Source organism: Rhinolophus ferrumequinum, chromosome 28 (assembly GCF_004115265.2).
Source record: "Rhinolophus ferrumequinum isolate MPI-CBG mRhiFer1 chromosome 28, mRhiFer1_v1.p, whole genome shotgun sequence".
NCBI lineage: Eukaryota > Metazoa > Chordata > Mammalia > Chiroptera > Rhinolophidae > Rhinolophus > Rhinolophus ferrumequinum.
The window spans coordinates 14229022-14253436 of record NC_046311.1 but is presented as its reverse complement, the minus strand read 5'-3'; the positions used below and the strand labels follow the sequence as shown (position 1 = coordinate 14253436).

General features: G+C 46.1%; 1 protein-coding gene across 2 annotated transcripts in view; it reads left to right on the top strand.

The window, feature by feature from the left end:
* The window catches only part of OTUD7A (OTU deubiquitinase 7A), a 205797-nt gene that overhangs the window by 125596 nt on the left and 55786 nt on the right, over positions 1–24415 (top strand). For both annotated transcript variants that reach the window (XM_033100272.1, XM_033100273.1), the window contains 2 exons: positions 13412–13594; positions 23275–23493. In XM_033100272.1, the coding sequence (XP_032956163.1) occupies positions 13412–13594; positions 23275–23493 (402 nt within the window). The remainder of the gene's footprint in view (positions 1–13411; positions 13595–23274; positions 23494–24415) is intronic.

The following is a 24415-nucleotide window of genomic DNA, read 5'->3' as shown; positions in this document are numbered from 1 at the left end:
GCATGAGAGTAGAAGCAGATCGCTGGATTCAAACCAGATTTCTGTTCAAGGTCATCTAGATGTTTAAATTTGCTTGAGGGAAATGAGCTCTGTCCTTTTTTTTTTTTTTTTAAGTTCATTGGGGTGACAATGGTTAGCAGAGTGACACAGGTTTCAGGTGTACAATTCTGTAATCCATCATCTATATATCACATTGCGTGTTCACCACCCAGAACCAGTTCTCCTTCCGTCACCATATATTTGATCCCTTTACCCTCATCTACCACCCACCCCTCTTCCCCTCTGGTCACCACCACACTGTTGTCTGTGTCTATGAGTTTTTGTTTGTGGGTTGGTCTTGTTTTTTGTTGCTTTCAGTTTTATATCCCATGTATGAGTGAAATCATATGGTTCTTGACTTTTTCTGTCTGACTTATTTCACTCAGCAGAGTAATCTGAAGATCCATGTATGTGTTACAAATGGCACTGTGTCATCTTTTCTTATGGCAGAGTAGTATTCCATTGTGTAATATACCACATCTTGTTTATCCAAATGCACTCTGTTCTTAATGACCTTCTACAAGGTCATTAGGGACTGGACCAGACAGGCCTGCTGATGCTGAGCCACGTGCTGCTGCATGGTGGTGGCATCTGTGGGTTCCCACAGCCCCAGCAGCAATAGTTCAGTGCTGGAAATGGGAGCCCTAGCTATCACCACTCCCTGTCCACATGCAGCCAGGCACGGTCTCCCTAGCAGCTGTAAAGGGCATTAGGGTGGGAGGAGGACCGTGTTCCAGGCAAAGGCAGGTGGACTCTTCCTTGTAGCACTGATACCTTGTAGTCACAGGAGTGTCACTACTAGAGTTCCTTGTAGAATTGGCAGAATGTTTGGCCTGAGGCCTGGGTTAAACCATTTCAGAAAATGAGTCTGGAAAAAATAATTGATTGTTCTCTGCTTTAATTGGTTTGCTCCATGATTACAGGCCCGAGTCCCCAGCAGGGTGTCAGTAATGGGGGTGGGTGAGTGTGAAGATGCCCCCCTAATGGTTTTTCCTCCCTGGAAATCCCTGGCCACCAGCATAGTTTCCATACTGCTAATGCAAGTGGACGTGTGTCCCACCGCCAGCCCTGCAACTCGGATGTATCACGCCCAGATGCCACCAAGGAGAGTCAGGCCTCTGCTCCACCCAGGGGCCCGGGTTGGTGTTTCAGAGGAGAACAACTCAGGTTTCCAATATAGGCAGCCCCATGACATTAAACGCATGGCCACTGTCCCCGGTGCACCTGTGTGTCCAGTGTATCCCTCACATTCCTCACAATTCAGGGGTCCTTGAGGTCTTTGGCTGCCATAGAGGGAGCCAAACGAATGGCTGCCCTCAGGAGCCAATGTGTAGACACCACACACACACACACACACACACATACACACACACACACACACACACACACCGTGCAGCATGTGAGGTCTGACAATTAAGTTCACGAACTCCTCCTAGAAAAAGTGCTCCATATCTCATGGCTGAATATCACTATGGTCACCTTCGAAGGACTCCCCTTGGGAAGCTATGCACCAACACCAGTGCCTAGTCCACCCTTCAAAGCAGTTTTGGAACTGTTTCTCTGGAATGGCCATCAGAGCTGTCGTCGTATTATACTTGATGCCCTGAATGTCATCAAAATGTCTTCCTTTCAATATTTCCTTTATCTTTGGGTAAAGAAAGAAGTCATTGGGGGCCAGATCAGATGAGTAGGGAGGGTGTTCCAATACAGTTATTTGTTTACTGGCTAAAAACTCCCTCACAGACAGTGCCGTGTGAGCTGGTGCATTGTCATGATGCAAGAGCCATGAATTGTTGGCGAAAAGTTCAGGTCGTCTAACTTTTTAACGCAGCCTCTTCAGCACTTCCAAATAGTAAACTTGATTAACTGTTTGTCCAGTTGGTACAAAGTCATAATGAATAGTCCCTCTGATATCAAAAAAGGTTCGCAACATCGTTGCCACAAGTTCACGACCTTCCTAGTCCGACATCGTATTCACCCATACCACTATTCTGCACCCCATTCTACACCCCATTCTACACACCCACCTCACAGCTCATGCCAGACCGCACACAGGTGCTTGCAGAATCTTCCCACATTCCACACACGTGCAACACAACACACACGCACACCGCATGCACATAGCACAGACATACCCCGTACATCCTCTACTCACACACACGTACACGTGAGCGCACCCACCCCAGGCTGGTCCCAGCTCTGACCCCGCACACGCTCAGATCCTGTGTCCTGCCCCTCCCTGTCCTCTGGCCACCCCCTGGGAGGTTGGACGGAGAGAACGTGGCATGGTGAGGTCTCATCTGATGGAAAAAGGAATGGAATAGGTTTTAAATGTTCCAGTTGGGACTGAAAACATGAAAATATTTATATATAAAAACACCTATACATTTATAACTTTTATATAGCTAGAACACCTATAAAACATTATGTTTAAAAGACAAGAAAGAAAAAAGAACCTCGACCTTCTGCCTCATGCCATACATACTAACCGCTTCACGCCGATTATACCCTGTAACGTAAGAACAAAAACGATAAAGCTTCTAGAAGAAGGCCTGGGGCAGGAACATCTTCATGACCCTGCAGTTAACAAACACATTTGAGAGACACCAAAAAAAGGACAAACTATGAAAGGGGAAACACATGAGAAACTGAATTTCCTCAAGATCAAAAACTCCTGTTCATCAAAGACACTGTTGTGTAATGAATAAGCCACAAAGGGGGACATAATACTTATAAAACACGTATCTGAAAAAGTGCTTGTATCCTGCGTATATAAATAACGGCTGCAAATTAATTATAAAAATAAAATAATCCCATAAAAAAAAAGCAAAAGACTGTTTTAAAAAAAAGAAAGATGAATGGCCAGTAAGCACATTAAAAGATTTTTAAGTAAGTCAGCCGGGAAACAGAAATTAAAACCACAATGAGATATCAGTACACCACCACCAAAATGGCTAAAATTAAGAAGACTGACGATACCAACTGGTAGAATAATGTGGAAGAAACAGCACTTGTTCATTGCTGGTAGGAAAGCACAATGATAAAACCACTTTGGGAAAGGGTTTGGTGGTTTCTTATAAGACTAAGAATAGAGTTTCCCCTTGATCCACCAAGTCTGCTCTTGGCTATTTACTGAAGAAAAATGAAAACGTATGCCCACAAACCAGTTTGTATTGGAACGTTTACAGCTGCTTTGTTTATAATCACCCAAATCTGGAAACCGCCCAGATACCCCTCAAACAGCGAATGGATAAACTAACTGATGTGTTCATGCGTGAACTAGCGATGTGGCTGCCTGGATGGCTCTCACAGACCTTAATCTGGGTGGAGAGGCAGACCCAGGAGAGTACGTGTAGCCTGATTCCATTGAGATGAGTCTCGAGAACAGGGCTGTGTGGGAACAAAACTCTAGAGACGCCCCAACATTCCTGCTCCCAGTACGCACGGAATCAGACACTGCGGTAAGGTACTTGCCACGAAGGGATGTGGCAGGTGGAATTCAGGCTGATGATCGGCTGCCTCTGAAATAGAAGATGTTCTAGGATTATCCGGGCTGGCCCGAGGGGATCTCTTGAAAGCAGAAGAGGAAGGCAGAAGCGTCAGAAGACAAGGAAGAAAAGATCAGACGGATTCAGTATGGAGAGACAGACTCATCGCCCTCCATGGCTGGCTCGGAGAAGCTGACAGGTACCTCCGGCTGACAGCTCTCAAGGAAACGGGACTCTGTGCTGCAGCCACAGGGAACCGAGTCCTGCCGCAGCCAGGATGATCCCAGAAGCGGTGCTGGTCTAGAGCCTCCAGAAAGGAACCAGTCCTGCCAACACCTCCACTTTAGCCTTGTGAGACTCCGAGTGGAGAAACCAGCCGAGTTCACTAGACGGCTAGCCCACAAAACCATGAGATCATAGACGGGAGCTGTTAAGTCACTGTGTGTGTGGCCATTTGTCATGCAGCAATAGGACACTACTATGGAGGGACTGACTGGGGAAGGGCATGACACCCTTCTGGGTGTGAGGGACGTGGTTACACGGGGGGTGCACGTGGCAAAAGTCATCAAACTAAGCGTTGGCCTGGGCGTTCACTCCACTGTGTGTAAACTGTGCCACAAATTTTTTTTTAATTAAAGTTTATTGAGGTGGCAATTGTTAGTAAAGTGACATAGGTTTCAGGGGTACAATTCTGTAATATGTCATCTATAGATCACATTGTGTGTTCACCACCCAGACTCAGTTCTTTTTCTGTCACTGTATGTTTGATCCCATAGGAAGATGAATTAGTGCCATTTGCGACAACATGGATAGATCTTGAGATTATTATGCTAAATGAAATAAGTCAGACAGAAAAAGTCGGGGACCACGTGATTTCACTGATATGTGGGATATAAAACTGAAAATTTTGAAAATTAAATAAAAGGACGTGGGAACTTTCTTTCTGTGGCTGCAAATCTGCCAATGCTCTCATCTCTCTCAAAATAAAATCGTGCGACTTGGGGGTGCCCCACCCCTGCACAGGCCACCTCGCTCACCCGCAGCCTGTGATACGACCCACTGCAGGGTTTGACCTTGCTGCTCTAATGACCGACAGTGCTGTCCTCCAAAAGCCACAGGACCCTGACATCAGTGGGTCTCTCACCTTATCAGGGAACAATCTGGTGCCAGCATATGAAAGCAGCACCCGGAAACCCTGTTGAGTGCACGAGCCGGCCTCCTGGGGGGCCGCAGCCTCCTGGGCCTCAGGCCCCACCCAGCAAGGTGGGCTCTGTGCCTGTACCCAACTCTACCCCCGCCCTCACCTCCTTCTCCTGGGCACTCCACCTTCTCCACCAGGCACCCAGGCACTGCTCCCCTGAATCCCACTTCCTACATGGTTGTAATTGGACTATTTTGTAGACATAGGATTCCATTGAATCTGAACGAGCAGAAAATGTCGTAGGAAGCCAAGCAGCCTTTCTCTCTGTCATGTGGACTGGTCAGCTACCCGTGGTGGCTTTTTCACTATGCTCTGGGGTCCCTGACTCACTTTTGGGGGGCCAGTCCTCCTCCCGGGCCCCCTTGCTCCCCAGAGAGGAACCTGGCTGGCTGGGAGGCCTGGACCCCATGGCTGCAGCATTCTCATTGCTGGCCTTAAGGCACATAATACGGTGGGAGCGGAGCGAGGGGACGTCCTGGTAGAACTGGATGGAAAGACCTAGAAGGATTTCTTAAACAGGCACAAATTACGACTCCTCGTAGAGGTCAGGCTGGCAAACCGCCAAGCGACATAAAGTGATTTATTTCTCAGATCTTCAGGATTCAGTTTGATTTGTTTCAAAAAGCTGCCTCAGGAATTTTTACCTGAACCAATTTCACCACAAGGAGTAGATTTCTTTCTTAAATGACGTGTGGACCTAAGGCCCAGAGGCAGAATTAGAGGGCCCATGTGATGGACAGCCGCCCACAGCACAGGAGTAAAACACACCTCACGTACGGGGACCCCGTGTCTCATTAGGACAGTCGGCTCTCTGGCTTTGACCTAAGGGAAGCCAGGGGTCAAACACGGCAGGAAGCACCATTTTAAAATTAAAGCCTGGGTCCTTGCTTCAGTCGATGGAGCCACTTACTGCTGATTGCAGTAGGTGAGAGCTGGAGGCTGGCGCCGAGAAGATGGTTTGAACCACAGATTGGGTCTCTTCCTGCGCGGTAGGTGTCCACCTCCACTGAAGCAGTGGCAGGGACAGTGCTGCTTAGATGCCCGGAGAGTGGGGGGTGACTGGGTACGAGACAGCACTTCTAAGTCAAGTGATACTTTAAAGACCCATCTGAGACTTGGAAATCAAGTTTTATATATATATTATATGTATAATACATATTATATATATATATATAACATATATATATATATATATGACGTCTGACAATTCAGTTTGTGAACTTGTTGCAACGATGTTGCTAACCTTTTTTGATGTCAGAGGGATTATTCATTATGAATTTGTACCAACCGGACAAACAGTGAACCAAGTTTACTATTTGGAAGTGCTGAAAAGGCTGCGTGAAAAAGTTAGACGACCTGAACTTTTCGCCAACAATTCATGGCTCTTGCATCACGACAATGCACCAGCTCACACAGCACTGTCTGTGAGGGAGTTTTTAGCCAGTAAACAAATCACTGTATTGGATCACCCTCCCTACTCACCTGATCTGACCCCTGGTGACGTCTTTCTTTACCCAAAGATAAAGGAAATATTGAAAGGAAGACATTTTGATGACATTCAGGACATCAAGGGTAATACAACGACAGCTCTGATGGCCATTCCAGAAAAAGAGTTCCAAAATTGCTTTGAAGGGTGGACTAGGCACTGGCGTCGGTGCATAGCTTCCCCAGGGGAGGACTTTGAAGGTGACCCTAGTGATATTCAGCCATGAGGTATGGAGCACTTTTTCTAGGATGAGTTTGCAAACTTAATTGTCTGAACTTGTGTGTGTGTGTGTGTGTGTGTGTGTGTGTGTGTGTGTGTGGACATACACACACACAAACACACACACATACCAGAGGTGCCAAAAAATGTATACAGGTGGACACTTTGGTCACCATTGCTCAAGCAGTAGTTCGCGATAATCAGAAATGTCTGGATGCTGATGGTAACCACTCTGAGCACCTCTTGTCATTGCAGAAGCCACACGTGACTTGTATTGAATATTACAATTTTAATACAGTTTTCCTTTCTTAAAATGTGTATACACTTTTTGGCACCGCCGGTATATGTTTGAAAGACCCACCAGAGTATCATCTGGGTCTTTTCTGATCCAACCTACAGCCCAGCCCTGCTGACCCCTCGACGGTGACTGCTGTGGCCCCTGCGTGTTGGCTCCTGGCTTGGTTGTTTCTTCACTGCAGGCTGAGGCCCTGGGTGCAAAGCCTGCCAGCCTCCCGTTCTTACCCATCCGTTGTTTTAACCATAGCCCAGATGGGGAGATTTAGGAGTTTGTAACTTTCCTGCTTTGCCTTCCCTCCAAACCTCCCCCAGCACCTGCTGGCCACTGATAAGGTAGAGCCTTCGGCTGTAAGACCCAGGACCTCTCAGACCCAGGGACCCCCCAGCCTGCTGCACGGACACCCCTGGATATAGAGCCCCTCTGCCCTTTTCCTCCCCTTCTGAGTAGAGACCCCCAGGTAGCTTTCAGATAGTCTCCTGCTCAGAAAAACTTACCACATGCAAACCTGTCCAAGCATCGCCCTGCAGAGTATGTGAGTGTCACTGCCACCTCGTTGTCACATCGTGTTTCCTTGATCAGCACCCAAACCCCTGGACCCCGACACCTCTGTGCAGTTTGCCGGGTGGTTTGCAAGCCGCTGAGCCTCTGTGTGTGCTGTTCCCCTTTCCTCGCCTGCCAACTCCTCTGCTGGGACGTCTCCTCCCCTTGCTCACAAGCGATGGGCGTGTGGCCCTGTGCATGCCCCGCTCTCTGCACACACCTCTCAGCCATCCCAGCCATGACAGCTGTTTACAGGTCTGTCCTGCCACCTGCCCGGTGGGCTCATAAGAAGCATACGTGGGTCCTTATTCATATTTCCGTCAGCGCCCAGGGAAAGACACCCACACAAACAAGGTCTTTGTCAGGATCGGTGGATGAACCCAGGCCTTTCCCCCAGGGCAGCAGTGGGGCAGTTTCCATGTTTCTTTATCTGCTATGAAAATGGCGCACCATATATTTACATCCCTGTTTAGATTAATTGCATAGAGAGCCTACACATCTGGACATATTTCAAAGTTACACTTTGTTTATAAGCTTGGGAGTGTGTGACACCCAGAATAGAACATCTCAGACTGTAAGTACATATTCGCTTAAATGTTCCTACAACAGTTAAAGTACTTCATTTGTGGGAGAAGTCAACAATGACTTAGTTTCCGCCATTGTACGGAAATTGCTCTTCTTTTATTCAGTTGATACATATGCATGACGAAATTGAAAGTTTTCTTTCCAGAATTATTGTATCCTTTTACCATAAAAATATACTAATTAGATTATATTTCACATCACTGATGTTGGCAATTTCAATACTTAACTCTGCAGATTAACATAAAATAGATCCCTCAGTGCCAAAATTGGCTGTTTTAATTTACTTTTCTCTATTATTTAACCAGTTGCTTGAAATGGTTGCATCATAATTTATTTGAGCTTTGGATGTGTGCGTATTTGTTAAAAACAAAACCAAAAGAGAGCCAGTGAGTAACCTAGACAAAGAAATCCCATCCACCAGTCATTCCGGTAAACTCAGGCCCTATGGATATTTTAAACATTAGATGAATTCACGGAAGAAAATTAAGGAACTACAACAAAGGAAATGAAAGTCACTTGTGATCCTCCCCTTTCGAGAAAATTTCCAGAGGGTTTTGTGCTCCTTCTGTCAGGTCTCACAAACCGGTGCACGTATGGATGTGCAGACCCGCACGTACATACACGTGTATGCACAAGTATGCAGACAAGTACATACCCAGGATTTCTTGTATCTGTAGTTCTCAAATGGTTGAGGTAGGACAGTTTACTAGGGTCCACTGTCTACAGGAGAGACATCATCTCCCAGGCTCCCTGCTCATGGACATGGCCACGTCACAGGTCCCCACAGTGCAGGGGCAGTGACAGCGAGTGCAGTCCCAGGCCCCATCATGGCCTGTCTCAGGAGCGACCGCTGTGAAATGTGGGAGAAACGTAGGCTCCGCCCCCTCTCCCTGCTGCCCCCAGGGCCACCTTGGGAGGCATGCGCTGCAGAAAACACCTGGGTCCCTAGGTGACTGTGTGGGGGGAGCCACCGCGGGCCTGGCTGCCCCCGGACACTGTGTGTGAAAGGAACAAACCTTTCTCTGTGAGCTACTGATGGTGGCAGGTGTGGGGGGAGTCTACTGATTAGCACAGCTTAACCGACCCTAACTAATACACCATTTTTATTAGACACTGAGACGATACAAAATAATATTTATCAAAATTCGTTATAAAGATAATGCACTTTTAAAGCACCCAAATTTAAAAGGGGGAGGAATGGAATTTGTCGTGAACTTTGAAGTCCCTTGTAGGTTGTGATAGATAGATAGATAGATAGATAGATAGATAGATAGATAGATAGATAGATAGATACATAGATAGATAGATACATAGATAGATAGATAGACAGACAGACAGACAGACAGATGTATATAAGATATAGATATAGATACAGGTACAGATATGGATAGATTTGTATTCTTACTCAAAAGTAAGACTATAAGTATTTTACACCTCACTTATTTCATTCCCTAATGTCTGTTAGGGACCTTTCCATGACTATTTCATCATAACATTATTAGATGGAAGGTACTATAATTTATTTAATAATCCCCTATAGATGGACACTTAGCTTGTTTCCATTATTTTACTGTTATAAATTGTGCTGCAGTGACTGCATTGTACGTGTCTCAGATTTATGTGTATAGGCATTTCTGAAGGATGAATTCCCACAAGTGGAGTGGCTGGGTCACAGGATAAATGTGCTATAATGTTGATGACTGCTGGGAAATTGCCTTCCTTGGGGATCTGTCATTGTGCACCTCCACCAGCAAGTGGGCGAGTGAGCCTATTTACCCACAAACTTGGTAAGCAGGAGCATTGCCAACTTTTGCATTTTCATCACTCTGATATGTGTAAAATGGTCTCTCGGTATATTTATACTTTGTATTTCTTTGGTGAATGAAATTAGCAGATTTTTCAGATGTTTAAGGGCCATTTGTAATTATTTCCCATGAACTCTCCATTCACGGCCTTTGCCATGTAGCTTTTGGGTTATTAATCTTTTTCTTTATTGGGTTCTGGACAGAACACACACACACACACACACACACACACACACACACGCACACATGAGAAAATAGTTTGTGGCTCCTGTGCCCTGATCCGTTCCTTGGGGCCCAGGCACTCCTGCCAGAGTGGAGAGCGGCCACTGGTGGCACACGCTGAGTCACTCTTCAGGCGTTGTCCCCAGCAGCCAACGGACGTCACTTCACCAACCTATAGAGTCCATCTGAGCCTTGGCCCTTTCCCTCCCTGAGGTGGTAAGGCCCCAGGGGCACTCTGCCCTTCCTGTCAGTGTGACACCTGTTGGGACTCTCCAAAGCTAAAAATGGAAAAGATGCAAAGGGGCCTTGAAATGTGTGCTCTCTGGGCACCAAAGCATTCTGCCAGGCCACCGGGGACCCACTCGTGTCCATCGTCTAGATGTTGTTTTTAGATACAACCTACACGTCCCACCCTCCAATGCCAAGCTGACCAGTGGGGCACCCCACTCAGGGCGTCTGTTAGTCACCATTTACAATCCTGTTGCTCCTGAGCCACCATCTTTAGAACTGTGCAAAGCAGGAAGCATATCCTGAGGGCGTCTGACTCCCCAAACAACTGATGGTTTTGTCTGCTGTCTGTCTTGTTTCCTTCCCACTTCAGTGGCCTCTTGGGCCTATCCACACGGAAGTACTGACTCCTGAGGAATTCTTAGAATCTTAGCAGGGAGCATTTGGGAGCTAGGCTCCTGGAGCAGTGCCTTCCCTCCCCTTCCCTCCCCGTCCCTCCCCTTCGTCTTTGCTCTTACCTCACTCTCACGGAGTCGATTTGGGACCAGGTTTGGCCCAGGTCAGGACGAGGATGCTCGCTGGTAAGGATATCGGGCGGGTGTGTAGCAAAGGGCGCATGCGTACAAGGCTGTGCTAGAAGAACACAGGGAGGCACGAGCCAGTTGGACCGTCAGCAGAGTGAGAGGCCACTGGGGAGGAGAGCAGAATGGACAGGTGTGGGCACAGAGTCCCGGCGAGCAGTTTCCAGGCTCTGGGCCTCACGTGGAAAGGTGCTGGCTCGGGTAGTAGATGGCCATCAGCTGTGACTGGTTGGCCGTCTGCTGTGACCACTGAGCCATTAGCCACTGATATAACTGCCGTGACTGCACTGGTTGGTTGGCAGGCAGAAAGGTGGACGGCAGATTGGGGATCGTGTGGATCCTACTTTGTGTGCGTCTCACCCGGCTGCCAGAGAGGCTGGGGTACAGGAAGACCCCTTGTTGGGGTGCAGGCGGGTGTTTGCTTCCTGTGTCTCTAACCCAGCCGCCAGCGAGAACATAGTGGTATGACTCCCCTACCTACGGCTCCGTGGGTGTTCCTTTTTGGCCTCACCATATCCTGCGTTCTTAGCGGGGAGCGGGACCGGAGACCCCGCATGACACCCGCGTGACAACAGGCCTCCCCTGGTGGCTGGACACATGCCATCTTGGCGTTGTCCCAGTTGGTCCTCTGACAGATGCAGGCAGTGGGAACGCTCCCCATCCCGCAGCGTTGGCCCAGTGAAGTCACGCGTGAGAGCTGTATGCTGCCTGCACGCTCGGGCCTGGCCGCCAAGGGGTGGGACCTGTGGGCGGGCCTCTGGGAACCAAACAGGCACAGCAGGACAGGCTCTTTCCTGTGGGTGGGTGGGTGGGTGGGTGGGAGGAGTGCCGTGGGGAGGCAGTGGGCTGCCCTCAGGAGCCATGCCGGCTATGGCCCTGCCAGGACCAGGTCTTGTGCCCGGGCGGCCCTGCAGGGGACACACAGCTCAGTGGAAAGACCCAGACTGCAGGGCTCACATGCCAACACCATAACGTGTCCAACGGGGGACAGCAGCGGACGCCGTAAGCACTCTAAGCCTCGTTTTCCCCTTGGGACGTGCCAGAATAATCCCTGCACCCCATGCGGCCCCGGCTACACCCAGACCTCCTCAGACGCTCCACGTGAGCTGTTTCTCTGCTCTGCTGCCCTCCACAGCCAGACCGTATGCACCGCTGTCACTGCTACTACGCAGCCATAGTGCGGTGGCTGCGTTTTGTGGTAGGAACCAGGGACGGCAGTGCCCCTTCTCTGCTCCCCTCTCTTTGACCTTCCTCTGGACAGGTTTGAGCAACTTTGGCATTTCCCCTTCAGCCCTGCGCACGAGCGAGGCGCCACCAGGTCCTCCCCCCTGCGGGGGTGTAATGTCCCTAAGGACAGGCCTTTGTCCTTCTCTTCTTGGAACCTGTGCCCTGGGATACAAGTCACCACCACTTTGACTCAGAAACGCCAGGTTTTGATCAAGAGGTAGTATTTGTACATGTGACTGTTCGTTCCCCTAAACCAGCCCTGGCGTGGCCACCACCCCACCCCCACGCCCACGGCCACCCCCCATTACTACTTCTGCTAACAGTAACGGGGGGTGCAGTATGCCACTCCCCCACCTACTGTCACTTACAGAAACCCCACGAGCCCTGCTATCTTTTTATAGAGTGATCCGGGTGCTTTAATTTGCTTTTCTTATCCACTGAGATGGTGGGAAGATGCTTCTGTGGGGTTTTTGTTAGCTGACAGAGGAAAAAAAATACAATTAAATTGTAAATGACCGTGTGATATAATTTAAATATGATGATTGATAATATCAAGTCTGCCCTGGAAAACAGTAGAAAGACTGAAGGAAGATGTTCAGGTATTATTTTATACATTCAAAGCCTCGTTCTACTGTATACACACATAATTCAGCATATAATTTGTCAACATGATTAATATCTGCAATTTGCAGCTAACCAGAAGACGATAAGATTTTATTTGTTCTTTCAAATGAAAGCTGGGCGTTTAATCCCTTGTCCTTAAAAAGCTCATGATGCCCATTGAGTGGGGTGCCGTGTATGATGTCTGGTCCCTTCCTTTAGAAGTCTCCCGACCCTCAGTCAGGAATAAGAGCCCCCATTCTGAGTTCCAGCCGACAGAGCTCCCCTAGTGCTGTGAAGGGTCTGCTCCAACTCTCAGCACCCATCCCAATGTTGGGGGGCCCTGCTGAGCACTCGTCCCAGGTCTGCCTGGCATCTGGCCCCATTCAGTGCCCAGGCTCTGAAGTCTGCCTCCTGCTAAGGCCGTCACACAGAGGACCTCCACCAAGCGTCTGCTTGTCCCATATTAAGCTCAAAAGAAAAGCCCACAGAACATTTGAGAATGCTTCTTATTCATTTTTTTACTGTACATTTTGCTCCCCTCTGAGAGTGAGCTCTACAACTTGGTTTTTGACAGGGCTATGGTAATTAGAATGTCGTTTTGAAATGTGTGTGTGTGTGTGTGTGTGTGTGTGTGTGTGTGTGTGTGTGTGAATCTAAAGGCTATGAGACTGGACGCATCACATAGGAGGTAGACACCCTCCGTGGGTGTGAAATTCTACTTTTGGCGATTACGCCTAAAGTCACGTATCCCTTTGAAAACAAGAGCTACTGCTGGAAAGTTCCTTCATGACCATGCTAATGAGAAACGCTTCTTTGCAGGGTTGTTTCCTACAATGACACCGTCATCCGTGCCTTAATGCTGGAATCCCTTGTCATCTCTTGTCCACAGGCAAAAACTGGGACCTGACAGCTGCCCTGAGTGACTATGAGCAGCTCCGACAGGTGCACACAGCCAACCTGCCACATGTGTTCAACGAGGGCAGATGTCCCAAGCAGCCCGAGCGAGAGCCACCCCAGCCTGGACAGAAGGCGGAGCGGTCCTGCCTGCAGAGACAGGACGATGTCGCTCAAGGTACCAGCTGAGGGACCAGCACCCTGGTTTGCTGCGGAGGTGGGGCTGGGGGTGCAAGGAATGGTGAGGTCATCACCTCCCAGCTGCAGGCAAGTCAGGCTCAGTGCCTCATTCCTCAGACTGAGCTGGACCGTCCTTGCAGCTTACATCCATGCCTCGGAAAAACAGGAGAGAGTCCAGTTCTCTAGGACCCTGGGCGATTGTAGGCCCACGTACTCATACGCCTCCTGCAGTCCTGCTTTTTCCAGGCCAAGCATCTCCAGTTCCTTCCATTCTTTCTCAAGTAGCATAGTTTCCAAATCTATTCAGCACTGATGTTCGTCGTCCCGCGGGCTCCATTTGCTCTTTGCTGTTTCTAAATGACAGAGTAAGACGTGCTACTGTAACAAAGGAAACAGTCCAAAGATATGTACAGAAAACCGAGTTTTCTTCTCCACACCTCCCAAACCTCATGGAGTACTAACCAGTGGTTATGTCCTGGTATGTCTTCCTCCTCTACTCTCACTACGTTTGTCAAAATATGAATGCATCAGAGCCAAATGCACACAATACTTTGCAGATTGCTTGTTTCGTTGACTAAAAAAATCACAAACATATTCTAATATTTTATTCCACGGCATACAAGCCACACCTGTAGTAATGCTTCTTCCAGTTTTTTCTTGGGTTTTGTTGTTGTTGTTTATTTGTTTCTGACACTACAAGCAATGCTGAAATAAGCTTTCTACCTGCAGTCTAACATACTCGTGCTTTCATTTATGTGCGTTAGTATTCTCAAAGTGGATTTACTGGGCTGACACATGTGTGTTTTTTATCTAATAACTTCAGGATTTCTTTCCCAGACACATTTCTGCTCGCCATGTGTGAAACTGAGGATTTCTCTTTATTCTTACCAGGACTCACAATGGTTTCATGTTGTTTTTCTACTCTGAAGGGTGAAAAAAATGTTATTTTAACTTGCATCCTGTCGTTTGCTTTTTAGCCACTTGAATTTCCCCTTCTGTAACATGCCTGTTCACATACTTTGCCCATTTTTCTCTTGATTTGTTTGCACTTTTCATAGCAATTTGTAGCATTCTTTGTAATTAAGACCACAAACATTTATATATATATAGTTCTCTCTCACTTTAGAAGGTCTCCTGAGATACAAAATTACTAGCGTATTTTCCCATATTTGTTTTTAAGTTTTGTCCTTAGCTCTTTTAATTGATTTGAAATTTTTATAAATAATAGCTCAGGATCTAGTTTGGCTTCTTCTGGATCAAGAGTGAGTTACTCTAGCATGTTTACTAAATAAAGCATCCTTTTCCCACTGAGCTGAAACGCCACTTTGCCATACATTAAATTCCCAAATATATTTGGACCTGTGTCTAGACTCTGTCTGTCCATCCATGTAGCTGCCCATCCTGTCACACTTAACCGCAGTAGTTTCATATAGTGTTTCTCTCTCCCAAGGCCAAGTCCCTTTCTTTTTACTCTTTTCCAAAACTGTTTCACTACTTTTGGATATTTATTCTGCCATTTAAGCCTTAAAGTTAGAATTCTGATTGGAATTGGATTGGATTTTTATTTTATTTTAGGAATAATTGGCATATTGCAATATTGTGTTCCCATCCAAGATCACATATGCCTCTCCATTTATTCAGATTCTGTTAAGACTTTAGGCACAGAGAAAAGCAACTTATTTTTTGCTTATTTATCTTTAATCTAGTCATTACATAAATTCTCTTATTAATACTTTATTATTAATTCTCTTATTAATACTGATTATCCTAATGTCTTGGCTTTTCTAAATATGTAATCATAGCACCTGAAATAATTTGACATTCTTCTTAATATTTACACAGTAATTCCATTCCTCTCATGTTGCATTAGGTCAACCCTCCAGAACTGCTATGAATGAATGTTGTCTTTGTTTCCTTATGCTCAGCCTTATTATTCCAGTTGTATTGGAATCTATATCTTGGATTATTATTTTATGCTTACTCTGTTGTTTAGAAGAGTTACAATTGAGTTAGAAATTTTAATGTGCATTATCTGTTTCGTCTGTTAGTTTCATCCTTTCCACTGTGTTTTGAGCTATGTTGTTCAGTCCGTATGTGTTCCTGATTCTTCGGTCATCTTGCTCTACTGTTCGGTTTTTGTGTTTTTTTTAACCAATAGGGATAGAGTGTCTCTTTGTCTCATATAGTGTTTTTTATCTTTAAATCTGTTTTAGTTGTCATTAAACCTCTACCGTGTGTTTCTAATTGTTCATATTTGCCTGGAATGCCATTTTTTCCGCTGTTATCTTCAACCTTTCCTTATCCTTTTATATCAAATGTGATTCTTGTAAGGAATTTAACATCAGATATTATTTTATTATTGAAGGGTCTCTTGTTTCAAGCAGTGAATTTAATCCATTTATTTTATTCAATTATTTTTATGTCTGTGCTTCTTTATATGATGTGTTTTATTTGCCATGCTTTTTTGAATGTATTTTTCTCCTTTCCTTTATTTGCTGGCTAATTACATTTTTCTACTGGTTTGAAAGTTATACATTCTACTTTTACTCATGTTACAGTTACCCCTATTCTATTAAAACGTATATTTCAATTTTCTTCCTATTATTTTTTAAAACTTACAAACAACTACCATGTTTCCCCGAAAATAAGACCCGGTCTTATATTAACGTTTGCTCCGAAAGACTCATTAGGGCTTATTTTAAGGGGCCTGTCATCCTGAAAAATCATGCTAGGGGTTATTTTCTGGTTAGGTCTTATTTTAGTGGAAACACGGTATATTTTATCCTAAAAAAGACATGTATCTTAGTATGTTTTCATCTTGTCTTTTCCTGCCTCAATTTGCCGTCAATCATAGTGAGGTTCTTTTTGTTGCTTGTGTAAACAAAATTAACTTCTTTTTTATTTACATTTATCTTTTGCTGAAAGTCTTCTTTCTAAAAGAATTTTGCATGTTCAGTCTCCTAAGGCCGTGAGTGCCTAAAGATGTTTACGTGATACACTTAAATTTTTGTTTTGTGAAATAAGAATCCTAGGTCCAAATGATTTTCCTTGAATGCTTTAAAACTATGCCACCATCATCTTCTTGCATCTCATTTTCCCGTCTCTTAAGAGATTTCCTTGACTTTATCTTCCAACATCCTCATTCATTCTTCATTTGATTTCACTCTGTTCATCAGCATTCACGTTTTTCATTCCAAATTAGCTCTTTGTCACTATTATTATTTTAGTTTCTAATATTTTCTTTATCTCTTTTTGAACATACTTGCGAGGCTTATTTTTAAACTTGCCCTCCTGGTCCATTTATTCTGCTTCCTCTGACACAGGTGCTTTGTAGACTTTCTATAACAGAGCTCGGAGGCCCAGGATGTTTCCTGAAATTGCCCTGTGAGCACATTATGCCTTGTGGTTATGGGCCATCTTAGCTCGTATACCTCAGGGGAAAGGAATACAGGCATGCCCCCGGTTGGGCTCCTCCGCATGGGAGTGTACGAGGAAGTACACTCACGTTAGAGAGCTTTCAATGCTTGCATCTGGGCTCAAAACATTCCCCATTTGCTCCTTTCCTCACAGTTGTCTTTGGCCTCGAGTGGAACTCCCATCACCTCTGCTCTAACAATTGTTTGTTTCCAGAGGACGCCATCCTCTGTTGTAACTGCCAAGCTCACAGGGTGTGTTGAAGAGAGGAGACAAGGCTCAGGGCCTGGCAGCCGCCTGTTCTCATGGGTACTGGCGCCCAGTCCCAGCTGTCCTCCAACACGGCCCTGGCATTCCTCCGGCTGGCGCAGGCCAGCGCTGTTGTTTGCTGCCAGGCTGTGGTGCTGGTGGTGTAGGTAGGGAGCTGCCCACACCCAGGCCATGCCAGGGAGAGGACAGGCATGGCCGGAGCACCCTCCCCCAGCCCCTACCCATGGAACCCAGCCCCCACCCACTCTTCTGCTCCTGTGGACCTCCACGGCGGGGTAGGAAGAGGACGCTGAGGCTCAGTCACTGTCTTGTCCGTCTTTCTGAATTGTTCTCAAGTTCTCCTTCATTTCCGCGATTGGGTCTGACTCTGGAGAAAATACCCCTTGGAGTCTGTCAGTTCGATCTTCCCCTCACGGCCCTCGTGACCATGTTTCCTTCCACACAGTCGAGGCTCCTGGTCTCACTCACGCACTGGCAATCCAGACGTTTGGCCGCGTGGCAGTTCCTCCTCTTTTTGACTGGCAGTAAGAAAAACAACTCACTATCTGATCCTCCCACCGAGGGAGTGAGAAAGAGCCTCCTCCCTCCTCCAGAGGTTGGCACAGCCAGGGCCTTATACCTATAACTGACACTTGCTGCTATTCATACATGGCTTGCTTCTGATATTATTTAAGGAAAAAACAGAAGTCTTCATAGCATAATTCCAGTAATTGAGACTGTGAACAATCATATGTGTTTTTAATAAAATAGAAATTGTAGTTTCTGAAATAAATATATATATACACACACACACACACACAGGGTGCCAAAAAATGTATACACATTTTAAGAAAGGGAAAAACTGTATTAAAATTGTAATACTCGATATATACCAATAACAAAAGATGAATACAAGTTATGTTTGACTTCTGCAATGACAAGAGGTGCTCAGAGTGGTTACCATCAGTGTAATTTTAATACAGTTTTTTCCTTTCTTAAGCTGTGTATACATTATTTGTTTTGGCACCCTCTGTGTGTGTGTATCTTTCAATGAGTTCTTCCAGAAATCATAGCACACTAAAATGGAAAATGAAGGTCTTTATATTATAAATCAAGGGTCAGCAAACAATGAGCCAAATCTGGCCACTGCCTATTTTTTTAATAAAGTTTTTTTTTATTAGTTTCAGGTATACAAAACAATGTACTAGTTAGACATTTATCATTTATACCCCTCACAAAGTGACAACCTCCACCCCCAATCTACTACCCCTCTGATATTGCATACAGCCGTTACGTTTCCACTGTCTATTCCCTATGCTGTACTCTTTGTGAATATATATATGTAAAATTATAGTTAACGTTCATTATTGTATGTCTATATGTAAAATTATGGTTAACACTATTGATTATATTCCCCAAACTGACTTTCGTATGCTCGTGGCCATCTTGTGGTTACCGGCTTTCTAATCCCCTCACCTTCTCCCTCATCCCCACCCTCCTCCCACCTAGCAACCCTCAGTTTTTCCTCTATATCTCTGAGATTGTTTCTGATTAGTTTGTTCATTTATTCTAGTTTTTACATTCCACATATAAGTGAGATCATATGGTATTTGTCTTTCTCTGTCTGATTTATTTCACTGAGCATAATGTTCTCTAGGTCCATCCATATCATTGCAAATGGTAAGATTTCATTCTTTTTTATGGCTGCGTAGTACTCCATTGTATAAATGTACCACAGTTTCTTAATCCAGTCATCTACCGATGGTCATTGCGGTTGTTTCACTATCTTGGCTATTGTGAATAGTGCTGCAATAAACATAGGGGTGCATACATTTTTTCGAATTAGTGTGTTGGATTTCTCCAGATAGACACCTAGGAGTGGAAGTGCTAGGTCATAGGGTAGATCCATTTCCAGTTTTTTGAGATTCCTCCATACTGATTCCCATAGTGGCTGCATCAGTTTACAATCCCACCAACAGTGCACAAGCGTTCCCTTTTCTCCACATCCGCGCCAGCACTTGTTGTTTGTTGATTTATTGATGATAGCCATTTTGACTGGGGTGAGGTGGTATCTCATTGTGGTTTTTATTTGCATTTCTCTGATGGTTAGTGAGGTTGAGCATTTTTTCATATGTCTATTTGCCATTTGTATGTCCTCTTTCGAGAAATGTCTCTTCAGGTCCTCTGCCCAGTTTTTAATTGAGTTGTTCATTTTTTTTTGGTGTTGAGTTGAATGAGTTTTTTATAAATTTTGGATATTAACCCCTTATCAGATATATCGTTGACAAATATCTTCTCCCATTCAGTAGAATCCCTTTTTGTTTTATTGATGGTTTCCTTTTCTGTGGAAAAACCTGTTAGTTTGACGTAATCTGGTGTTTATTTTTTTCTCTTACTTCCCTTGCCTGAGGGGGATATATCAGTAAAAATCTTTCTTCAGGTTATGTCTGTAAACTTTTTTCCTATATTTTCTTCTAGGAGTTTTATGGTTTCAGATCTTACATTTAAGTCCTTAATCCATTTTGAATTTATTCTGGTATATGGTGTAAAGAGGTGGTCCAGCTTCATTTCTTTGCATGTGTTTGTCCAGGTTTCCCAGCACCATTTACTGAATAGACTGTTTTTACCACACCGTAAATTCTTGCTTCCGTTGTCGCAGAGTAAATGGCCATATAGGCATGGATTTATTTCTGGACTCTCTATTCTGTTCCATTGATCTATGTGTCTGTTTTTATGCCAGTACCATGCTGTTTTGATTACTGTAGCCTTGTAGTATAATTTAAAGTCAGGTACTGTTATACCTCCCACTTTGTTCTTATTTCTCAAGATTGCCGAGGCTATCCAGGGTCTTTTATGGTTCCATATAAATTTTAGGATTATATGTTCTATTTCTGTGAAAAATGTCCTCAGTAGTTTGATAGAATTGCATTGAATCTGTATATTGCCTTAGGCAGTATGGACATTTTAACTATATTAATCCTTCCTGTCCACGAGCATGGGACACTGTCACACCCATCGTTCATGCATTATCAATGGCTGCGTTAGTGCTACAAAGAGAATTGAGTAGGTGTGACTAAGATTGTATGCTCACAAAGCCTAAAACATGTATATCTGCCTCTTTAAGAAAAGATGTGTCCACCTCTTTGAAAATGTACCCAGGATTTGTTTTAATCAGATGTGGTAAGACACTCTGGCATGGAAATGACTGTCATGAAGAAAAAAGTTGTTATACTCACGGTTCCTTAGAAACAGGAGGCACACCACGCCATGCAGGGCCGCACGGGGAAGCACCAGGCCGGTCAGGAGGCAGGGGGAGTGAGGGGTGAACGTGGCACCAGCCTCCATTGTGGTTTCTGTGGGAAAGGCCAGTTGAATAATTTTAGCGGGCTCTCTGGGGTGCAGGGTCTGTCCCTAGTTCTCTGGTTCCTGGCCCTGGGGTAATTAGGGCAGGAATATTGCCAGCTGGAGTGTAAGAACCAGATAGAGGACTTGGTTTGGAGCTTGGGCTCTGAATTGGTTGGTTTGCATAGAAAAGGTGAGCTGGCAAGTGAGTCATTTGAGGTCTCTAAGGGTCGCCTAGCCTTAGTGGGGAAAGCCTCTCCCGGGCCAGGGAGGCCCCAGATGCCAGAGCTGCGAGAATCCTCCATTGGCCTAAATCAGAGATGCTTTAGTTAACTGTGTCAGTGGTTAGGAAATCTGTATATTCTCGCTCTTTGGTTTTCTAATCTCTATATTTCTTTGCGGCATAACTTTGAACATGGTGATTCCTATAAAAAAATTTCATTTATACTTCCAAAAGCAGGATCACTAAGTTCATGTTTAAACTGTGTGTGTGTGTGTGTGTGCGCACGCGCGCGCGCGCGCGAGATTACATATGTGCATTAATGGAGGTGGCGGTTGAGACGTGTTAGAATCAGGAGTGCATATTTCTCACTCTATGATCTTTAACATCATTCACTTTTAGTTCAAAAAGACTTTTCCTTCAGACTCCAAATATTTAATATTTGGACTACTTGACAACATCCTGTTACACTACGAATCGCAGTGTTTCTGAGGTCCTCGTAGTATCTCACCAATGAGCGAACACGTCCTGACTGATAAGCCAAGGAGGAGTATGGGTAATCCTGCCCCGCAGGCCACCTGTTCAGAGAAGCAGCGAGCGTCTGCCCAGTGGGTGTGGGTTCACGCAGCACCTGGGGTGTCAGAGAACACCTGATGTCCATCCCCCTCGGGTCCCCAAGGATGGGACAGTTCCTCCTTTCCCAGATACAAAAAAGGCAGTTTGCAGCAAGAGGCCTGACCTCGCATGGCTTGTAAGAGGCAGAAGGACTTGAGGTCTCCTTGGCTCCTGCTCAAGGACTGGGACCAATCCCAGGAAGCGATGGGGCCATCCCCCACTGACAGGCAAGCCAACCCCTGAGCTCTGTTTCTCTTCTTTCTCGTGGCCTGTGTGGTTTGACTTCTCTTCTTGCCTTTCCTCACAACACAAAATAACTTAATCGTCTTGATCTCAGAATGAAACTGAAGGTGAATCGAAACTATCCGTTTTGAAATACTCTGTCTCTGGGACATGCCATTCATCTTATTGCACAAAAGCTCGAGGCCTCTGAGAATTAACTTTGAATTTAAAACTAACCTACCCCAGGATCAAAACCCCCTTATTTTGAGTCTACTTTAGCAAAATTATTTTAATGATATTTCTGTCCACTGTTCTTGCAAGTGGGAAAATAAAAGGCTCCCATTCTGGATGAGGGCATGGGCGTGGGGTTTCTGCCAGCACAGGGGGCAAAGTGTGAGCACAGAACACCTCCACCACCACCACCCAGTGAACAGGCAAAGCTGAAATTAAGTGGGTGTCCTGATGACCCAGGGTTCAGACAATACTCATTCAAACACCAGTTTGAATTTTGTTTTCCTGAGCAACCTAACAGCGGACTCCTGCCTTGCTAAAATAATTCATCATTATTACAAATATTGACCGTGAAAAAAGAAAACCTATTCCTAATTCGTATACTTAAGAGTTCGTGTGTCATGGTCACTGTTAGCTATTAAGCACAGGGCTTACAAACAACAAGTAGGCTCTCACAGTGCCAAGAGAACAGACACATCCACTGTCTGCTGTGCGCTGATATCACATGCTCAATTTCCTAACAAGGCCACGTGTTGTCATTAGAGAAACTCCACACTGCGTTTCCCATTCCTGGTTGGAAAGCCCCGTCAGGAGCCGGAGCAGACCAGCAGTTTTGATTGCTGGGGCAACAGAAAGCCCAGACAGAAGACAGACAGATACGATGGCTTAGTATTGTGTTTTGGTATCTTCGTGTGGGATGTGTTTACAGAGTAACTTTAGTAAAGCATCCTATTGTAAAATCCATGCCACAATGGGGAAAAGCTGAATCGATTGCTTCCTGCTTTAAGTCCACAAATGCGTGAAAGCCAAGGCCGTCTCCCTTGTAGCATTTCGAGCTGGGAGAGGGCCGCCCTGCTGTATGGAGTTAGATACAACTTAAGACCCAAAAAGCAGGACGTGATCTCTAATGATGTGTACTTGTGATGTGGACGTGTGACGTGTGCAGTGGACTTACAGTTGCCTTTTTGTAAATGGTTTGAATATCAGAGTTAAGTGTCATATGCCAGGTGGTGGTACTGATAGCCCAGCAGCTGGAAGGAAGCCTGCGGGAAAAGACCACAAGACAGAGGGCTGGTGGGGAGGGATGTGAGTGTGCTGGCAAACGTGTGTATACGTGCATATGTGTGTGTATGTGTTCATGTCTGTGGTGTGGGTGTGCATGTGTGTATGTGTGTGGTTTGAGTGCATGCATAAGTCATGTGTGTGCACCTGTGTGTGTCATGCGTGGTGCACGTGGTATAAGTGTGCGTGTGTGTGTCATGTGTACACGTGTCGTGTGGTATGTGTGTGTCATGTGAGTGCCGTGTGTGCTGGATACACACGTGAGTGTGCACACTCACGAAGCACACCCACGCAGCTCTGGTGGTCCTCTCCTCCCCTTGCAGAAAAGCGTCTTTCCCGGGGGATTTCGCACGCCAGCTCCGCCATCGTCTCCCTGGCCCGGTCCCACGTGGCGGGTGACTGCAGCGCCGAGCAGTTCCCCCTGGAGATGCCCATCTATACGTTCCAGTTGCCTGATCTGAGCGTGTACAGCGAGGACTTCAGGAGCTTCATCGAGCGGGACCTGATCGAGCAGGCGACCATGGTGGCTTTGGAGCAGGCAGGTGAGTTGCCCCCCCCCCCGCCAGCCCATGTCTCTGAGGCCCAGGGAACACGTGCGGCTGCTGTCACTCAGATCAGAGAGCAACACGGACACTCACGCGTTTTCAGTTACCACTTGGGCTGCTCACAGACCCCTGCTCCGGAGACGGGCTCCGCTCAGCCCAGTGCTGGCCGGACGCAGGGCCAATGAGGGCAGCGCTGAGATGGCTCGAATTTTCCCTTTGATCCTAAATCTAATCTGACGAGCCCAGTCCCCCCAAAGACAACTCTGCTGCTTTGCTTCTCTCCTCCCTATCCAACTCCCACAGGGGTGCCCAATGAAAGGTAAGAAGCACCATGGTCTTTGACAAAAATAGGGGACCTGTCACTTCGTGTGGACATGGGCACGTCATGGAGCCACCTGAGCCTCAGTTTCCCCATCTGCAGAGCTGGGAGGACGGGTACCGGCCTGGTGGAGCTCTGGTGTTAAGGTGACCCATGCCTCGTGTAGCTGCCAGTCTCCTGCCCACTCCGCCTTGCCCGCCTCCAGGCTGAGGACACAGAAAGCTTTACTTCAGTCTCCTCTTTCTCCTTGATGTTGCTTCTGACATCCCGATAAGAAAGAAGTTCAGGGAGTGAGTCAAACTGTCTTCATCCAAGTTCCCAAGGAGAAATTAGTTCAAAATAAACCTAAGACAGTTGTAGGTTCATTCCGACACAGAGCAAATACCCGTGTCACGCATAGTCGTGTACACAATCAGTCTTTGCAAAATCACATGCTGGGGCATCTCAGACCCGCCGGTGGGAGCATCTTCCATGGTGGCCCCACTGGCCGGTGTGGCTGGGTTCTCAGTGTACATGGAGCGTGGCCTCACCTAGTCGGGGCTGGAAAACAAGGCCATCCCATTCCAACTCAGCCATCAGCCCTCCGATTCCACCTGTTGT